Source organism: Cryptotermes secundus, unplaced genomic scaffold, assembly GCF_002891405.2.
Source record: "Cryptotermes secundus unplaced genomic scaffold, Csec_1.0 scaffold1674, whole genome shotgun sequence".
In the NCBI taxonomy this organism is placed as follows: Eukaryota; Metazoa; Arthropoda; class Insecta; order Blattodea; family Kalotermitidae; genus Cryptotermes; species Cryptotermes secundus.
The window spans coordinates 693,012-710,950 of NW_019720598.1; the positions used below are offsets into that span (position 1 = coordinate 693,012).

The 17,939-nt window shown below is 39.8% G+C and overlaps 1 protein-coding gene across 1 annotated transcript in view; it reads left to right on the plus strand.

The window, feature by feature from the left end:
- Positions 1–17,670, plus strand: part of LOC111870382 — a 113,190-nt gene extending 95,520 nt beyond the window's left edge. The window contains exons 4-5 of the mRNA XM_023862628.2: positions 12,626–12,876; positions 15,953–17,670. Coding sequence (XP_023718396.2) covers positions 12,626–12,858 — 233 coding nt within the window. The 3' untranslated portion in view covers positions 12,859–12,876; positions 15,953–17,670. The remainder of the gene's footprint in view (positions 1–12,625; positions 12,877–15,952) is intronic.
- The last annotated feature ends 269 nt before the right edge of the window (positions 17,671–17,939 follow it).

Here is a 17,939-nt window from a genome sequence, read left to right on the forward strand (position 1 = left end):
TAGCGGTTATCACCAAATACAATAGATACAAGAGGTTGTGTCCCTCATGTGCCCAGTGAGGAAGAAGGACAATATTGTCGGCAGAAACAGATGCCTGGTAGTTCAGCATCTTGAATATTAGATATATCGTACTTTCCTAACATATCCAGGTACTGGCGTGAATGAAATGTGTCTTGACAACAAAAGGATTGAAGGTCCTGGCATTCCATCCTTATGTTTGCCGTACTTCCAGTAGCATTAAACGGAATTGCCTGCTCACGCTGGTGCTCTACGTAGTTTACCATTTCTGAATATGCCGTAACTCTTGTGCTGAATGTTTATTTTGTATGAATAATTATGCGACATTATGTACATGCTCGATACTTCTGCCGGTAATGTTATGTAATGAATTAACAAGTACTACGAATGGCTGCTGCTCGTGTTGCATATTCGCAGATAAGTACGATAAGANACATTAAACGGAATTGCCTGCTCATGCCGGTGCTCTACGTAGTTTACCATTTCTGAATATGTATGTTATGTTATGTAATGAATTAACAAGTACTACAAATGGCTGCTGCTCGTGTTGCATATTCGCAGATAAGTACGATAAGATTCTTATTGTACTGTGTTGGAATTTCGTGCCAGACATTTACTGCATTAAGTGGAGGAATGAGTGGAAGATCACTAATTATGTAACATTTCTCAATTTCGTCTGTTTCTACGTACAAAAAAAAACCATGCTGCTTATTTTGGTTCTGTTATGGGACTTAAACCCTATTCGCCAGTTGCTCTTTCTATAATCTCCCCCCCGGACAGCTGGGAATACTGATCTTATTGGACCGGTATTGTTTGCTTCTGCAGATGTGCATTAGCAATCAGTAAACGCGTTTTATTGTTGTCCATGGTAATCAGAAGATTAGAGAAGAAGATAATGATAAAGTTGTCCCTGTGCTTAATTTACCACCACACCGTAAAGGAGTATGGGGATGTGTTATAGCCACGCCCCTTTTTACCCCCGTGAAAAAGAGTTTCTGCCTCCCATTGGAAGGGGCTGCGTAGGCCCCAGAGTGTTCTGGACACTATGGTGAAAATAAAAACTCTGTACCGGCCGAGGATCGAACCAATGTTCTTCGGTCGTCTGTTCACTATGCTGACATTTGTAGTAGTAACACGATTGTGACAAATGTTCTGTTTGTTGGGTAACTTGTCTGGAAGTTGGAGGAAGCTACCACTATCAAGTGTGTTAAGTGATGATTGATGAAATTGATGACGATAGTGGTAACCATTAGCACCATCATCCAAAATTAATTAATTATATTTAAAGTATACACGCACTTATAAGTTAGTGTTTCCATTGTGAACTCATCCTCCAATTGCTGTGTCTCGGCTCCTGGCATAGTGGTTTAAGTATCAGACCGCTCATAGTAGGATGTCTGTGAAATTCTGTAGACCTATTGGAACTTTGTTTTCCATTATTTTATAGAGCAACAAACGTAGAAGCCAAAGGAAAAGTGAAAACTTTCACTGTACTGTCTCAACTACTTTTATTCTAAGGACAAGATGTATACATACGAGTACATATGTATTACTTTTTTTATGTATCCTTTGGAAGCAAGATAGAAGGGTGAGAGCTGTTTGATTTCTTGCATTAGCTGTCCAGTGAACTTAACTCCTGAAGATAAACCTCTCAGTATAAATTAAATTTATGGATGAAGTAGACCTGGATGGACTGGCTGCGTTGCGATGCTGATTCTTCGTAACGAACTTCCAGATTCTTTAGAATTAAATGTGCCACATTTACTGAATCCATTTAGGTATCATTCGAGCTTGGATTAATTAATTAATTCGCATGGGGGCGGGTGGAGTCCAGTTGGGTCCACTTGGCACGGCGGCCACTGATTGGCCTGTTGTACCTGCTCCGGGTGTTTATGTAGATGGAGAATTTGGTGGAATGGAGATTGGCGGGGGAAACCGAAGTACTCGGAGAAAACCAACCCCAGCGTCACTTTATCCACCATAGATCCCACTCGACCAGACCCGAGTTTGAACCCTGGCCGCCGCTGTGGGAAGCCAGCGACTAACCGCTTGAACTATGGCGCGGCCTTTTCGAGCTTGGATAATTTAGTTTGTATTAAGGAATTCCGGCTTGATAGACGTCTAGGACTTTGTGGTAAAAATACGTTCTAGATAAACATCATAAAGACGCCTTGTCTAAAGATTGCCTATCTGGGAAACTGGATCTCTTGTGACTTCTCTTTTTAATGCTGGGGCTCTCCACTTACACATACAATAGGGCCTACGTACTCCCAGTATTTGTAATACGTCAATAACACGTAGACGCCTCTCCGCAGCCCAGTTGGAAGGGTCTTTCATCCAGTGGTGTAGCCTTACTATTCCTGCGTAGGAGAATCGATCATTATTTAGCGTGGTCGCAGCTCGTGGCGCCTGTATGTGTCTTGTACAGGACATTCCATAAAACATGTACAAGGAAGAGGAAAAGGTAAAAGAAACTTTATTTTGCTTCAGAAGTGGCAACAGAGATTGAACGGGTGTAAGTGGTATGTAATTTGTATGTAATTGCCTTCTGAGTAGAGATGATGATATGATGTTTTAACGTGTCTGCTCTGTTGATAGAGTATAACAAAGTAGGACAGTACGTGTTATCCCAATTTGATTATCAGATGATGTGAAAATTTGTGAAATTCATGAAAGAATTATTTATTATCAAAGTATCCGTCAATAATGCAACAATTTAAAAGACACGAGGAATATGTTTCATACTAAAAATGTATTTCAACGCTTTTTTATGTTGTTCAAATCATTCCATGTCAATAAGAAATTAAAAGCACATTCTATACATGAAAGAGTGTCAGTTCGTTATGACGATAACTTTATGAACCAGAGAGAACTTTAAGTATGGTTGGAAAGATTCAGAGGAGGACAGATGAGTGTTGTAACTACCGCGATCGAGCGGCCACTGACTTGAGCATGTGTTGTGGTTATGCAGCAGATCAGTCAGGACGTGTGTGACGACAGAAGGATCACTAGTCATGAATGAAGGAAGCCCATCTGTAATGGCTTAACCCTTTGAAAAACTTAAATTCGTGTAAATAACTAATAGAATTATTTGACTAAATCGTGTAAATAATACTTAAAGATTCAGTTGCTGCTTCACAGCAAACGCACACCCTGTCGATATTGCCAAGAATCTGAGAATCACATAACACTTGTGTACCCTCTGTTTGCCTCCACCTAAACACAGGACAACACAAACACAGGGTATAGGAGAGATGATGGAGAAAATGACATAATGGGAACTTCATCATTTATACTTTTCACCGAACTGTAAGGTGTGTATCGGATGGGCGAGACATAGGAATATACTGGGGAGATGAGGGAGGCTCACAAAAGCTAGTTTGAAAACCATTTGAGAGAAATAGGCATAGATTGAAGGATAATATTTAAAAGGAAATTGAGTGTGAGGTATTCGATTGAAATTGTGCTGGATAGGGTCCAGCGGAAGGTTCTTGTGAATACTGTAATGAACTTTCGAGTTCCATAAAATCTTACTGCTTTTTTTACGTCATAACGACGCTCGGTTTTTAAAGAACAGCTCTTTTAGAAAGAGGTATGTAGTTGTGCAAATGGTGTCATTGGCCAAAATAACACATGTAAGATGACATTCTGAAATCTTAAACGATGAACTCTCGTATGATTTATTGTTTTATACAGCGGAAGCAAAGATCAGATTATTTTGCTTCTATGAAGCCGATGGTTTTTTTATTGCTAGTGGGGTGGGACTAAGTCCATTGCACTGTGGCCACTTCTGGCCTATTGTACCAGTCCCAGATAATAGGTGAGGGTGATTGTGGAGCAATTGTTGGAATGAAAATTGGGAGGGGAAACCGAAGTACTCTGAGAAAACTTGCACCAGCGCCACTTGACCACCACAAATCCCACTTGATATGGCCCGAGATCGAACCCGGGCCGCCGCGGTGAGAAGCCAGCGACTAACCGCTTGAGCTGTGGCGCGGCTCCAAGCCGATGGGTTAGTAAAATTTGTTAATGTGATCATTGTGGGCCAGTGGTGCCACCCGCTTCATGAGTATAAATGTTGGCTGCTAGGTCTGACTAGTCGTTTAGTTCCGCAAAAATTAATCTGTGTTACTGATTTGTTTCATCTGAAAAGCCAGGTTTCCTTCTCACCGCCGCGTCTAGACTGGCTCTGGGCCCAGCCCAACCTCCTGTCAACCAGCTTCCGTGGGTTCTTTCCTCGGAAATAATGCTGACCGTTTACTTCCCTTTACTGCGGAAATTATTAACTGCATGAAGCTTTATCTGCATTCCCCGTACGGCTTCCTGTCATTGTGCTGAAGCACAGGGATAACTTAATCTTTTGTGCGTTTGGACGCCTTCAGGGTACTGTAGTCGCTTTCTGACTTTCTACATGCATTGCAGTGTCTCTGTCATGCCTGGAAAGTTTTGTGGAAACTATTTTGCTAGAACCCTATCAGTACTTCGAGCTGATGAAAACGCGACAAATTTAGACGTATGAAAGGCAATATACGATAATCTGAACTATTCGTACAGTAACTTAATGCAAACATTAGAGAAGAACAAAACCAACAAAAAAACAAACTCCGTAGCTTTAGATAGACTTGAAAGGATTCTGACGATGGTGTATACTGTACTTCTTTTGGCTTATTTTGGACTTCACCCATCGTCTGGTATGTAAAAGACAAAAGACCACGACGTTTCGGAGACTGGATCTGTCTCCGTCTTCAGGTGGATAGGGAAGGATAAACCTACTCAGTTGGGCCCGTTAGAAAGAGCTAGTCTCAATCACTGGTCCAGAAAATCTGATAGCGCCGGGAATCGAACTGGATCTGTAGCCAGAAACTCTGACCACAGACGCGGTCTATTAGAGAAGAACTATTTGGATAATATTAATATTGTGATACTGCAAAGGAAGTGGATACAGCATTCAGAAAGATTGCCTGAAACCCCCTTCCCAGAGCTCTTTATCAGTAAGCTTACACCTAAATGCCTAACATCCCAGGGATGCCCCACAAAAAAGGGACGGAACTGTTCTACTTCTTGTAATGCCGCGCCATAGCTCAAGCGGTTAGTCGCTGGCTTCCTACCGCGGCAGCCCGGGTCTGGTCAAGTGGGATTTGTGGTGGACAAAGTGGCGCTGGGGCAGGTTTTCTCCGAGTACTTCGGTTTCCTCTGCCAATCTTCATTCCACCAATTGCTCCACAATCACCCTCACCTATCATCTGTGGCTGGTCCAATAGGCCAGAAGTGGCCGCAGTACAAGGGACTAGTCCCACCCCACTAACAATAAAAAAATACTTCCTCTAACCTTGGAACTACCCAATTGCTTACTCCGTGGAGTTGATAGTTCTTGAATATGTAAATTGAATTCGATTCAGGAACTGCGTTTGCCGCGTGTCACATTCCGAAATAACACGTGCTAACAAATGCAACAGAAGGTAACGGTGTCAGTCTCGAACCTGTGTGTTCTTTACATATCGCAAACAGTTAACAGCAAACGAGTGTGGAGGTGAAAATTGAAAGTTCTTGTAGGACAGTCTCCCATTTATTTGCTTTAAGGTGAATGGTGATAGCGAAATGGTGGTGATGGGTCAGGAAGGTGGGTTCGAAACATAGCAGAACTCGACCTCAGAACATAAGAAATTAAGATTTCCTTCGTACTTTAATACATTCGTCAGCTTAAGGGAATGATGAAATCTAAAGAACGGAAACAATCCTGGTGAAGCATGTCATTATGTGGTTTTGTTTGTAACTGAAAGATTAAAGTTACGAACAACACATAATAGACTCAACATTGTGAAACGCTTTGTTCGACAGAAATATAACTGAAATTTCATCCTATGAGTTCCCATGTAAACAGAGGTTTCTTGCTGCTATTTAAACTAGTTTAATATTGTCGGTCACGTTAACTGAAATTGCCCTGCCTTTGGATGTTTGGAATGTGCCCTCTGAATGTATCTGGGCTTTTTCACTGCATATCCTTAACATTTCTTAGCTAAATAACAAATCGACAGAGTAGAGTTCTCTTCTAGAAGCTGTCCGTCGCTCAGCTGGTCAAAAAATTGGTCCTCTTTATGAACCAGACAATTCATTACTTTGTTTATAGTAGCACGCCACTAGACGTTACCTTGAGCCAGTTCCATACGATCCACACTCCCACGCTATATTTAAGATCCGGTTTAATGTTATCTTTCCTTCGTCTGTACCTCCCAGTGGATTCTTCTTCCCCTCGGATATTCCGTAAACATAATTTTAAAAATTACATATCATGCTCGTGGTACAAGGATTGTAACTGTACTTCTTTTGGCTTATTTTGGACTTCACCCATCGTCTGGTATGTAAAAGACAAAAGACCACGACGTTTCGGAGACTGGATCTGTCTCCGTCTTCAGGTGGATAGGGAAGGATAAACCTACTCAGTTGGGCCCGTTAGAAAGAGCTAGTCTCAATGACGGAGACAAACGTCGTGGTCTTTTGTCTTTTACATACCAGAAGATGGGTGAAGTCCAAAGTAAGCCAAAAGAAGTACAGTATACACCATCGTCAGAATCCTTTCAAGTCTATCCAAGGATTGTAACTGTTCCTTCATTCATTCCTCTTCGGTATAGTGTACAATGGGATTCTAAATTATTGTCGGGGTTTCCAACAATAATTTAGAATCCCATTGTATTGTTAAGTGGCTGTCAAGAGATAAATGTGGGCAGAATCTGTAATCACTGGTACCAGTAGAAGTCTCATATGGTAGTGAGTGTAGTATCATTGCCAACGATTTTCCATGCTAGTTATAGTACGTACCTGTACTAACATGCAAATTATTCATTGTAAAATATACTTTCAGGCGTGCTTTACGTATGAATGCCGACGTTTCGGAGGAACGTCGGTTAACACAATATCTACACTACGCCAAATCCCAGAAGATGGCATTCTTCATAGTCACCACCGTGAAAACCTCGTATCTTACAAAGTGCTTTTACGTATGTTATGTTTGCTTTGAAAATCTTCTACTGCTCTGTCGATCCGTCATTCCGTATCCAGCGACGGCTGTATGGACACGCAGAAAATATCGGTTACCATCGGTTTGGGTCGTGAAAGTGTTTCATCTTCACGAGGAACTTACGTTCAAATGACCGGTGAAGATGTTGGTCTCCGGGTATTGTAAAAAGTTCAATCCTTCGATATTACATCTGCTTTCATCGGGGTTATATAAGACATAAGTTTATATCGCGTTTTGACGAACGCGTCTTGCAGTATTTTCTGTTTCTGTACAGCTCTATTTATGAAGCAGAATCCACTATTCGACTGTTCCATTCTGTGGATGGAGATGTATTTCCGGTTTGCATACTGAATAACTTGCATGGGCCAAATTACGTGTTGTGCGGGTCGCTTCCGGCATAGAGACATTGCCTTGAGGTAGAGTTAATCGAAACTTCGTGCGAGTTTAGACCGTTCGGTCGTCTTGTGCAAATGTTACGGCATGGCTAGCCTTGACCTTACCTTTCCAATAGCTGTGAGGTGTAATCAACCTGTCTCTGACGTTCATGCCATCGCACAACTGCATGAATGCCATTTTGGACAATACGTACCAGAGGCAACACCACACACTCTCTTACAGAACTTATGCAGAGTTAAAGACTGCAGTAGACGCGAAACTGAGGACAGTACAGAGACAAATTGGTTACTGAAGGCAGCGCAAACGTAATAGCTGGGACGTTATATCAAATTAAATATTATTTGAGAAGTTACATGGTTCTAATATTCATATGTCTAATTGCCTTACCGATATACATACGTTTCTTTATATTGCATGTAGTCAATAAGGAAATGGCAGGTTTATACTCTTCAGAATGTCATTGAAATCTGGTCGTTCTGATCAAGATCTCAGATGGATTGAACACTATAATTAAAGTTTGGATTTATGTTTGCCTTTATAATATTTTAAGTGTTGAATGTATATTTCCAACTGCCATATATCAAAATTAAGAGGATAACGGTAAAAAAGGCCGCACCATAGCTCAAGCGGTTAGTCGCTGGCTTCCCACCGCGGTGGCCCGGGTTCGATCCCGGGTCTGGTCAAGTGGGATTTCTGGTGGACAAAATGGCCCTGGGGCAGGTTTTCTCCGAGTACTTCGGTTTCCCGTGCCAATCTTCATTCCATGAACTGCTCCACAATCATCCTCTCCTGTCATCTAGGGCTGGTACAATAGGCCAGAAGTGGCCGCAGTACAACGGACTTAGTCCCACCCCAATAGCAATAAAAAAGGTAAAAAAAAAGGATAAATTATCCCTGTAACCGGCCATGGAAGCCCATAGGGTTGTGAGACGACGAGACTCCCACATTTTCTAGACAGTTGGCTCACAGATGGCGTTGAGGTTGTCAACCTTACGCGCCGGCCACCATTTACCCCCTGCCCCAGGAAGATACCTGGTACTCATTTCTGTTAGAGGATGAATCGACCCAAGGGCCGTAGTGCGACTGGAAAGATTATATCAATTTAAAAAATCCATTGACTTCGTCGGGATTTGAATCCGCGACCTAAATTAAGAGGATACATTTTGAAATGTACTCATAACTAACACTATGATAACAGAAGCCGAATATTCAACATTGCTAGTGTCAAAAAGTCTGTCACTGGACACGAACCTGAGCCAGTTCGTTGTGTCTGCAAATATTTTTGTGGGAAAACTGTAGGAAATAGGGTGTAGTCTCCACGTTTAGTATTCGATTCTTCTCACCGTGAAATTAAATTCCAGTGCATAATCCCGACTTCGCTGAGATGTTTACATGCATGCTATGACAACTTATGAATGTGTTGCTAGTGACATTAAATTCTTTTCGCTTGACGTGAACTCGCCAGTTCCGGCCACGAGCACGTAACATTTCATGCTTCATCGCAGCATGTCATAGATGGTCGTACACTTGTCAGTAGGAACCAGACTTAGTCCTTATACGTTCCATTCGATATATAGAAATTAACAGGAATCAGAGAGGAGAAAGAGCATGGCATACATTTGTACGTATCGTTGCATTTAGATTTTAAACACGAAAAGATACGACTTTACACAGCCTACTGTTACTGACCACCATGACGTTGCTTTGTGATTATTTTAGGTGCCATGTTCATGTCTGGTTGCCATGCAGTTAAGTCAGAGACGGAGAAACGGAGGAAGAAAACCAAAGATACGAAAGGCTTTTATGTCATTGAATACGAAGAGGTGAAGGAATAGTCGGTGACAAAAGAAATATTTTACCGCAACAGAATGGAAAATAGCAGATCTCCAAAGTATGTTCTTCGGTATAAATCAAGAGGAAATAAGGACATGGGAAGACCAAAAGATGATTTCAGCCTAATCCTGGGCACCAAAAGCTGTTGTAATTTGCAAATGTATTCGGATGAATTTCCTCGGTTACAGTTTTATTGACGTGACGCTGTTGGTGTAGCACCCAGTCGTCTCGATCTTCCCTTTGCTGACGTCGAATTCCTCGATATTATTGGCCTGTTATGAAACCCGCTTTAGCTGCTGCTTCTTTCAGGGCATGATATAAACATGAAGTTCTGAAAAGAACTCCTGACGCCAGTGGTTCACTCTATACAGTGGTGATAGGTTACAAATTTGGTTTTCCATTTGTCTGAACAAATCCACTAATAATATTAAAGATTAAGCCTGCGTTAAATTTGCCAGCGTTGACGTCATATTTACGCAGTGTTGACGTGTTTGTATCTTTAATTCGTATATTTAAAAAATCTGTATGCCGTAACGATTATCCACCTTCACGGAATACGAAAGGGTCACTTCGGAATTAAAATTTATGTTAATATTAAAATTAATATTAGGGAAATACGGTGTGGTTTGGACTGAATTGCTCTGGCTCCTGATGTAATCTACTGGCGGACTGTTGTGTACACGACACTGAACGCTGGGTTCCATAATGGGCGGGAAATTCGTTTATAAGCATATGTCTGCTACCCAAGAAGCACTGCGCTCGATGGAATTGCTTTACCGTCATTCCAATCTTTCAGCCCTTTAAGACTGCATTTAGAATGTTGTTCACAGTGGTGCTGGATAGTTTATTGCTGCTAAAGTGTCCTGTAGTAGAGAGATTTCAGCCAGCCAGTGGCTTGCGTTTCAGTTTTTGCACTTGTTGGACTACACGCATGATACATAGGCCGGAGAAGTTGCCTGACTAGAGCACCTCTAGTCCCTGTTGTTTACGTCTTTTTTCTCACCGAATGTCCGCGATAAGCCCCAAGGACGCTTTCTGGTTATATATACTATATAGTAAGCCTTGCTTAGTCATATTATGAGCGGTTTAAGAGCCCAAGAACCGTTAAAGAAGCCTAAGCGCGTGAAGACGTGTGAGAACTGGAGACAGAGTTCCACGCATTCTTGGTCTCTACACTAGATGAAAGTAGGTAGTCTGCTTTACTTCCCGGGTAGAAGGCCGGGTGGTCTGACGGGACATTGGAAGGGAAGAGAAACAAATTTGGCCCTTCCAAAGGGGAGGGACACATCCAACTTGCCCAGCCCATAATCAAGAACTTTACTGAGATTTTTTTGGTTGACATTAAGAAAGCAAGAGAAAATTAAATGTTTGGCTTTCACACAGTGGGATCTTATCAGCAGCACATGTACCTGCTTGTAAGATAAAGGAGAGTCCTGTATTCTGATGAGTTGTGGTTGCAATATTTATTGTATCAACACTGATGAGCTTCAAAGCAGTCACCACATGGATATTTATCAGTGTTGATAAAGTTGTCAGTCATTTTGATATTCATGATTTCATCCATAAAACTAAAGTAATGTAATATCTGAAATGCTCTTAGTGTATGTAAGTATATAACACATCTCTCATATGCTTAGCGCCTCATATGAACACCCATAAATGCAGAATAAAGTACTTTTAATAATGTTGCATTTTCATAATACCCCAAAACCAAGCATGTGTTCATGTTTTGTTACTAGAATACAGAATGAACACATAATGTAATGGCACCTAACAAATCCTTAAAAAACTGTCAAAGTTAAAACTATTTTAGAACAGCAGCAACATGCCGAAATTACACTTATGAAAGAAAAAAAAGAGCAAATTAAAGTACAGGAATGTTTGTTTTAATTCTGTTTAGAAACTTTTAACTTTTAGTCTTCTATCCTGACGCTTGAAGACTAAAATATAAAAAACTATAATTTCCCTGTGGTTTTGTATGGCTATGGAACTTTGTCTTTTGCCTTAAGGAAGAAACATGGCTTGAAGGTGTTTGAGAACAGGAGAATATTTGGGTGTAAGTGGGAAAGTGGGAGGAAGTGACAGGAGGACAGGGAAAATGGCATAACAGTATGCTTCATAATTTATAATCTTTGCCAAATATTATCAGGGTGATCAATTCAAAGAGGATGAGAAGGGTAGAACATAAAGCACACAGGATATGTGACTAGTGCTTACGCTTTAGTCAGAAGGCATAAAAGGAAGAGTCCATTTTGGAGAACCAAACATTGATGGAAGGGTAATATTAAATCAAATTTTGTTTAAATAAGATGTGAGGATGTAAATTGGATTCACTTGACTCCAGACAGGGATCCAGCTCTGGGTTTTTATGATCATGTTAGTGAACCTTCCGGTAACATAGAAAATTATATTTTTAACCCAAGTGATTGTGAACTGTTTAAGAAGCTTGTTTTATTTGTTCATAATTTATTTTCTAACTTGTTTCATATTTATATATATGGATGCTGTTTCAGGTTCAAATAAACCGCCTATCCGACCAAAGCCTGTGTTTGTATTGCAGGCTTGGCCAGTTGGTACAGAGTCCCTGATTTAGTTAGTATTTTAGTATACATAAAACTAGGTTTGTTGCCCTACCCTAGCACTTAATTGCTTGCTGACTCCTTAAAGCAGGATTCTTCTTTAGAAGCTAATAGTCGCTCCGCTAGTCAAGAAATTTCCCACCTTTCATGGAACCTAGAGGTTCATTAATGGTTCATGTGAGCCTGCCACTGGACCCTATCACTAGCCAGATGAAAATCCAGTCACACCTTCATATTATATTTCCTTATAATCTATCTTAATATTACCCTCGTGCCGCGCCATAGCTCAAGCGGTTAGTAGGTGGCTTCCCACTGTGGCGGCCCGTGTTCGATCCCATGTCTGGTCAAGTGGGATTTGTAGTGGACAAAGTGGCTCTGAGTACTGAGGTTCCTCTGCCAATCTTCATTCCACCAATTGCTCCACGATCACCCTCACCTATCATCTAGGGCTGGTACAATAGGTCAGAAGTGACCGCAGTACAAGGGACTTAGTCCCACACCACTAGCAATAAAAGAATTTTACCCTCCCATCTATCAATAAGTCTCCCATTTGGTTTCTTCCCCCTAGGTTTTCCTACTAAAATTTTATATGGATTTCTCATCTTTCTCATACATACTGTATGTCATATCTGTCTCATTCAGCTTGATTTTTCACCTAAATAGTACCTAGTGGATAAGAGCACAAATTTTCTGCATGCACATTAGCAACTACAAGATACATAAATGGAGCTTAAGAGTAGCCTAAGCATTATATGTAGTGATAGTGTAAGCTTGTTTCCTGTAGGTGGCAGTGGCCTGGCTAGCTATACCCCAAGCAAGATTCACCTTGGTAGTGAAGACTTCCAGTTGGGGGTGACTAGAGCTGCACCATTACTACCACATCGTACCACAGACATGGCAGTGTCTTCTGGGTCTAAGCAGACAGAAGAAGAAGAGGAGGAAGATTACTTAAAGCCAGCTGAGGATAGTGAGACTGTGGCTTGGAGTTCAGAAACCGCATCTGACTTGTTATTTTGATGATCACCTTGAAACAAGGTAATAAATATTTAAGATTTGAGGCTTTCACGGCGGTGACTATGAAGAAAGCAGTCTTCTGGGATTTGGCACCGTGTATATGTNGTGGAACCCAAAGGTTCATTCATGTTACAAGTATTATGTTTTTGGACATTATCCATCGTCCTGTCCATTTTCTAAAAAACCGTCTTGTTTATTTTTCAAAACAATATTTCGGAGACTGGATTCATGCCAAATGTATTCAGTATTTTCTCTTCTCCATTATTTCTTCATTCCAGCCAACTTTCTGCCCTCCGAAGCCCCCCTTTCAACCAAATGATACTTGAATGGTACACATGATGAGTGCAAAATATGTTCATGTTGCAAAATTTCTTCATGTTCCTCTTGAATTATTGGCACAAAGATTGATTAATGATAGAAAGCCTCCAGTTATTTCTTTGGGCAGGCCATCTTGATCTGTGTAATGTTTTGGTTTTGTTGATTTCATTGTAAAGATCGCTTTTTATAAACCTTCTATTTCATTTTTCTGCTTGATTTCCCATTCTTTGGCCCTTGAATGCAGAACATGATGAAATCTTAAAGTTCATTGAAATCTTCTGTTGATCACTCTCAATCTCACCTTTGTTATTGTCACTTGCTTTATGTATACCTATGTAATTTATTTTATTACTAAAATATGTAATTCTGTACCATTTCTATCATTGGCCTCCTCCAGAAAGTTAATATATTGTCCCTGGGAATAGTCAAACAGAATGTTAATGGTAAAACAAAAATAAAAAAAAAATCACATCATATAAAAGTTTGATAACATCAGAAACATGCATGAATAGTTCCTCTCTCTCTCCCCCCCCCCACTTTCTCCTCGTTCGCCNCCTCGTTGGCACTTAAAAATTGTTTCATAGTATATATTGCCAGTTGAAACAGAGACTGTTATTTTAGACCCAGCTTTTAATCAAACGTTTACAGTGCCTTGTTGCATCCAAACCCTGCATCCCATGTGTGGGACATAAACTGTAAAATAAATCTGTTATCACTAAAGCTAATGTAGTGTTAAAGCACTAATGTTCCTGGGCATGGTTTATTCCTTGTAATACTTTGGCAGTATGAAAGGCAGTGCAGTCCAACAGATATATAGGTCTCTGAATGTTATGTATTTGTGTAACTGAGCAGTGTTAATCTCATGTACCATGCGTGTCGTAATAATGCTGGTACATATGTAAAAATACAAGTTTGGAGTTTGGTGCCCCATATACATTCAGATGTGATCTTGCAATTGCTTACTAGATCTTTTTTAAACAAATGAATATATGACTCTTCTGTTAGTAACTACTGTACTGACAGAAAGTATAAGCATTAAAATGTGACACAAATTATATTGAAGGTGAAAAAGATAATAAATCGCCAATACAGTTCCATGTTTCTTTTGTATTTTGCATTAATTTGAGGGTGGCTGAAGCAGTTTATTAACAAAATTTACATGTTTGAAATAGGCCTGCTTCTTTCGTACAAGTGTTCTCAAATGCCAGCCATCACAGATGAGTGGTTAGCACATATACAGTGTATCCAGGTTCTGTTAGGACTGTGTTCATTAAAAATACAAGACATGAATTTTAAAATATTTCACTCTTTTTATTCAAAATAGTCTCCTTCTGAATCAATACAAGCCGGAATCGATTGATAAGTTTTTGAAAACAGTCACTGTATGCCTTTTGTGGAATCGCATTTAAAACTGCGGTAGATTCCCTTTGGATGTCCTGAATGGTGTCATGACGGTCTCCTTTCATTGCCAACTTAACTTTTGGGAGTAACCAGAAATCTGCTGGATGAATGAATGACATGGTATGCTGATCCATGACTCATGTTAAGAATTCCGGCTATTTCATCCACCGACACTTGGTGATTCTCCATCACTAGGGCTTCAACTGCTGCAATAGATTCAGGGGTCACAACTTTGTGTGCCTGACCCGGGCTAGGAGCATCTGCCACAGACGTCACACCATTTCTGAATTTCCTACTCCACTCGTACACTTGCTGCTGTGACAAGCATGCATCATACCGAACCTTCATCCGTCAATGAACTTCAGTCGGTTTCACACCCTCACTGATCAGAAAACGAATTACAGAACATCGTTGTTCTTTCATGCATGTACGTAGTGGAGCAGCCATCTTCAAACTGGCACTGTGATGGCATTCTGTTTGTCTGCATTATACTGCCACCTAATGGACAGTCTTTATAGTATTGGTAACATGTCTTCCAACGTATAGGACAATGGCACGATATTTCGAATTTTTATCTCAGTTTTACGGTTTTCGTTTGACTCACCTACGTACTTACTTAACTCTCTCACTCACTCATGGAGCTGAGCCCTTCTTGAGGAGCCGCCAATTGTGCAGCTGCTCAAGAATTTCCAAGCATTTTATGGAATCAGAAGGTTCATTACCATGTTCACAAGAGCCCTCCACTGGTCTCTATTCTGAGCAAGATCAATCCAATCCATACCATCCCATCCTATCTCTCTAAGATCAATTTCATTATTGTCCACCCACCTACACCTTGGTCTTCCCAGTAGTTACTTCCTTCTGGCTTTCCCGCCAATATCCTATATGCATTCATCATCTCCCCTATTTCGTGCCACATGCCCTTCCCACCTGATCCTCCTTGACTTGATCATTCTAATTATGCTTGGAGAAGAGTACACATGCTTAAAAATATTATATCTGAGCATCATATTATGTGTGAGGAATTTCTTTATTTATTCCATCACCATAGTAGGTACATCATTTCATACAATAGTTCCACAACCATCACATACAAAACACAACACTTCTCCAAAATACAAGGAACACAGACAAGGAGAGAACGCAATCAATCATATGCCTACAGGCCAACACATCACATACTACACCAATACAAGACCATGAAGCACCCTGAAGAAACACATCTGCACACAGCTACTGCATCCAAACCAAACATAAGAGAACCCTTTATACACTTCTAATTTTAATGATTTAACACATGCTTGAGCATTCATTCTCACTTAAACACTGTTCTGTAACATTCAGTCTTAATATAATAATGTTGTCCTGTTTTATCCAGAATCAACACCAGTTATGCTGAATGGAAGAAGTTGACTACAAGTTCCTGATAGTAAGTGAGCATGTACAGACCTGATGCCTAAACCTCACCTTATCTGACCTGACAGATACTGCCAACAGCCACAGCTTGGAAACTGACTTTCTGCAGCAAGCTTCCATCACATTTTTGGCAAACCAACAGTGTCAATTATATATAATATTTAACTATCTACATTTACAAACAAGGTATTTGTTCCAATTTATTAATGTATTCTGCTTACAAGAGTATTTTAGGATACAAATTTACAGTGAAATATCAGAAACTCAGTATACATTTTACAAAGAGTATGTGTGTGTTGTATTTATTGATTGTGGTAACAGTGATTCTCCTTCCATTTATATATGGGGAGTTGATATCTTCCATTTTTATGGTTATTAAGTCATTAATTTGTAAGAACAATGTAACACCAGTAATATGTAGCTCTCATGTGATGTTAAGTGAATCAAGTGTAGTTTTCTTAACAACCTTCCATTCCTTGATATTTGATGTTTATAAACATTTCTCCTTGAAAGTAGTCAGATCAGATTTAAATTGTAAATTCTGGACAATGGAAAAAGTCCAGAACCCAAGTAATTCTGTAGTTAATATGGTTTTACAAAACTGTTCTAGTTTTTCAGAGCTATCTTTAAGCAAAGACCAATTGAAATGGCTTGTATTTCATTGGTCATTATGTTTCTTTAAAGAAGTAATTTTGCTGTTTCTTCTTGTTGGTCCATTCCAGTCGTTTACATCTGTATTTAGTGATCTATAATTATTGTTCATTTCCATCACTTTAATGTTATCTTGTCTGTCTGCACATTACCTGGTGATTTTGAATATTGAATCTGCAGTTATATTGTTGAAGTGGTTAATTTTTCACCATAACTGGTCTTTTAATGTGATTAATAACGTAGTGAAGGATTTCTACTCAAATGTTTGTTGTGGTGAAGGCGACATGTTACAGCACTACCACACTTACACATATAGTATGGATAACATTAAACTATTGTACCCAGAAAGTTGTAACAGTATTTGACCTGCATATTGTAGCTGTAGATAAGGAAGTGGGAAATATCATTTAGCGATGTGCATGTGTTGAAGTAACCTGCCAGTATAAGATTTCTGATATGAATATTATGAAATTCCTCAAACACGTAGGAGTGTGTGATATACTGCCAGTAATGTATCTGTAACTTGAAATAGTAACTCTGGCCAGTTCAATTGAAGGCTGGTTTTTACAGTTTTTCATATGTACTGTCCTCATTTGGGATATGCATTCATGTATTCAGTAGCATACGGTGTGTCATTTCAAAATTCCAGCAGAAGCTTCAGTATAACCAGGAATTCACATTTCTGAAGATTATTAATGGTTTCTTGTAATGTATTCATGTTATGTTACAAAGTGTGTGTACTCACAATAGACATTCCAATAGATAGTAAAATGTTGCAGTCTTTGAAAGGATCCTTCCTTCAAAGAATTTCTTTCTTTCTTATTTTGTATCTGTTGTTACCAGTGAGGTTCTTAGTGAGATATAATAAGGTAGGAAATAATGTTTCTCATCTTTTCACCTGCATGTGTAAAATTACATAAAGATGGTAATATTACTTAAAGAAAGCCTAGATTCAATTAGGAGGGAAGTATTGTACAATATTCTGATAGAGTTTGGGATACCCATGAAACTAGTTAAGCTGATTAGAATGTGTTTAAACGAAACGTATATTAAAGTCCATATAAGTAAACATTTGTCTGATAAATTTCCTATCCAGAATGGTCTAAGACAAGGAAATGCTTTATTGCCACTCCTTTTCGACTTTGCTTTAGAATATGCCATTAGGAAGGTCCATGAAAAGCAGGTGGGACTGAAATTAAACGGGTTACATCAGCTGTTGGTCTGTGCCAATGATGTGAATCTACTGGATGATAAGAGAAAAGAAAAACACACAAACTTTAATTGACGCAAATAAGGAG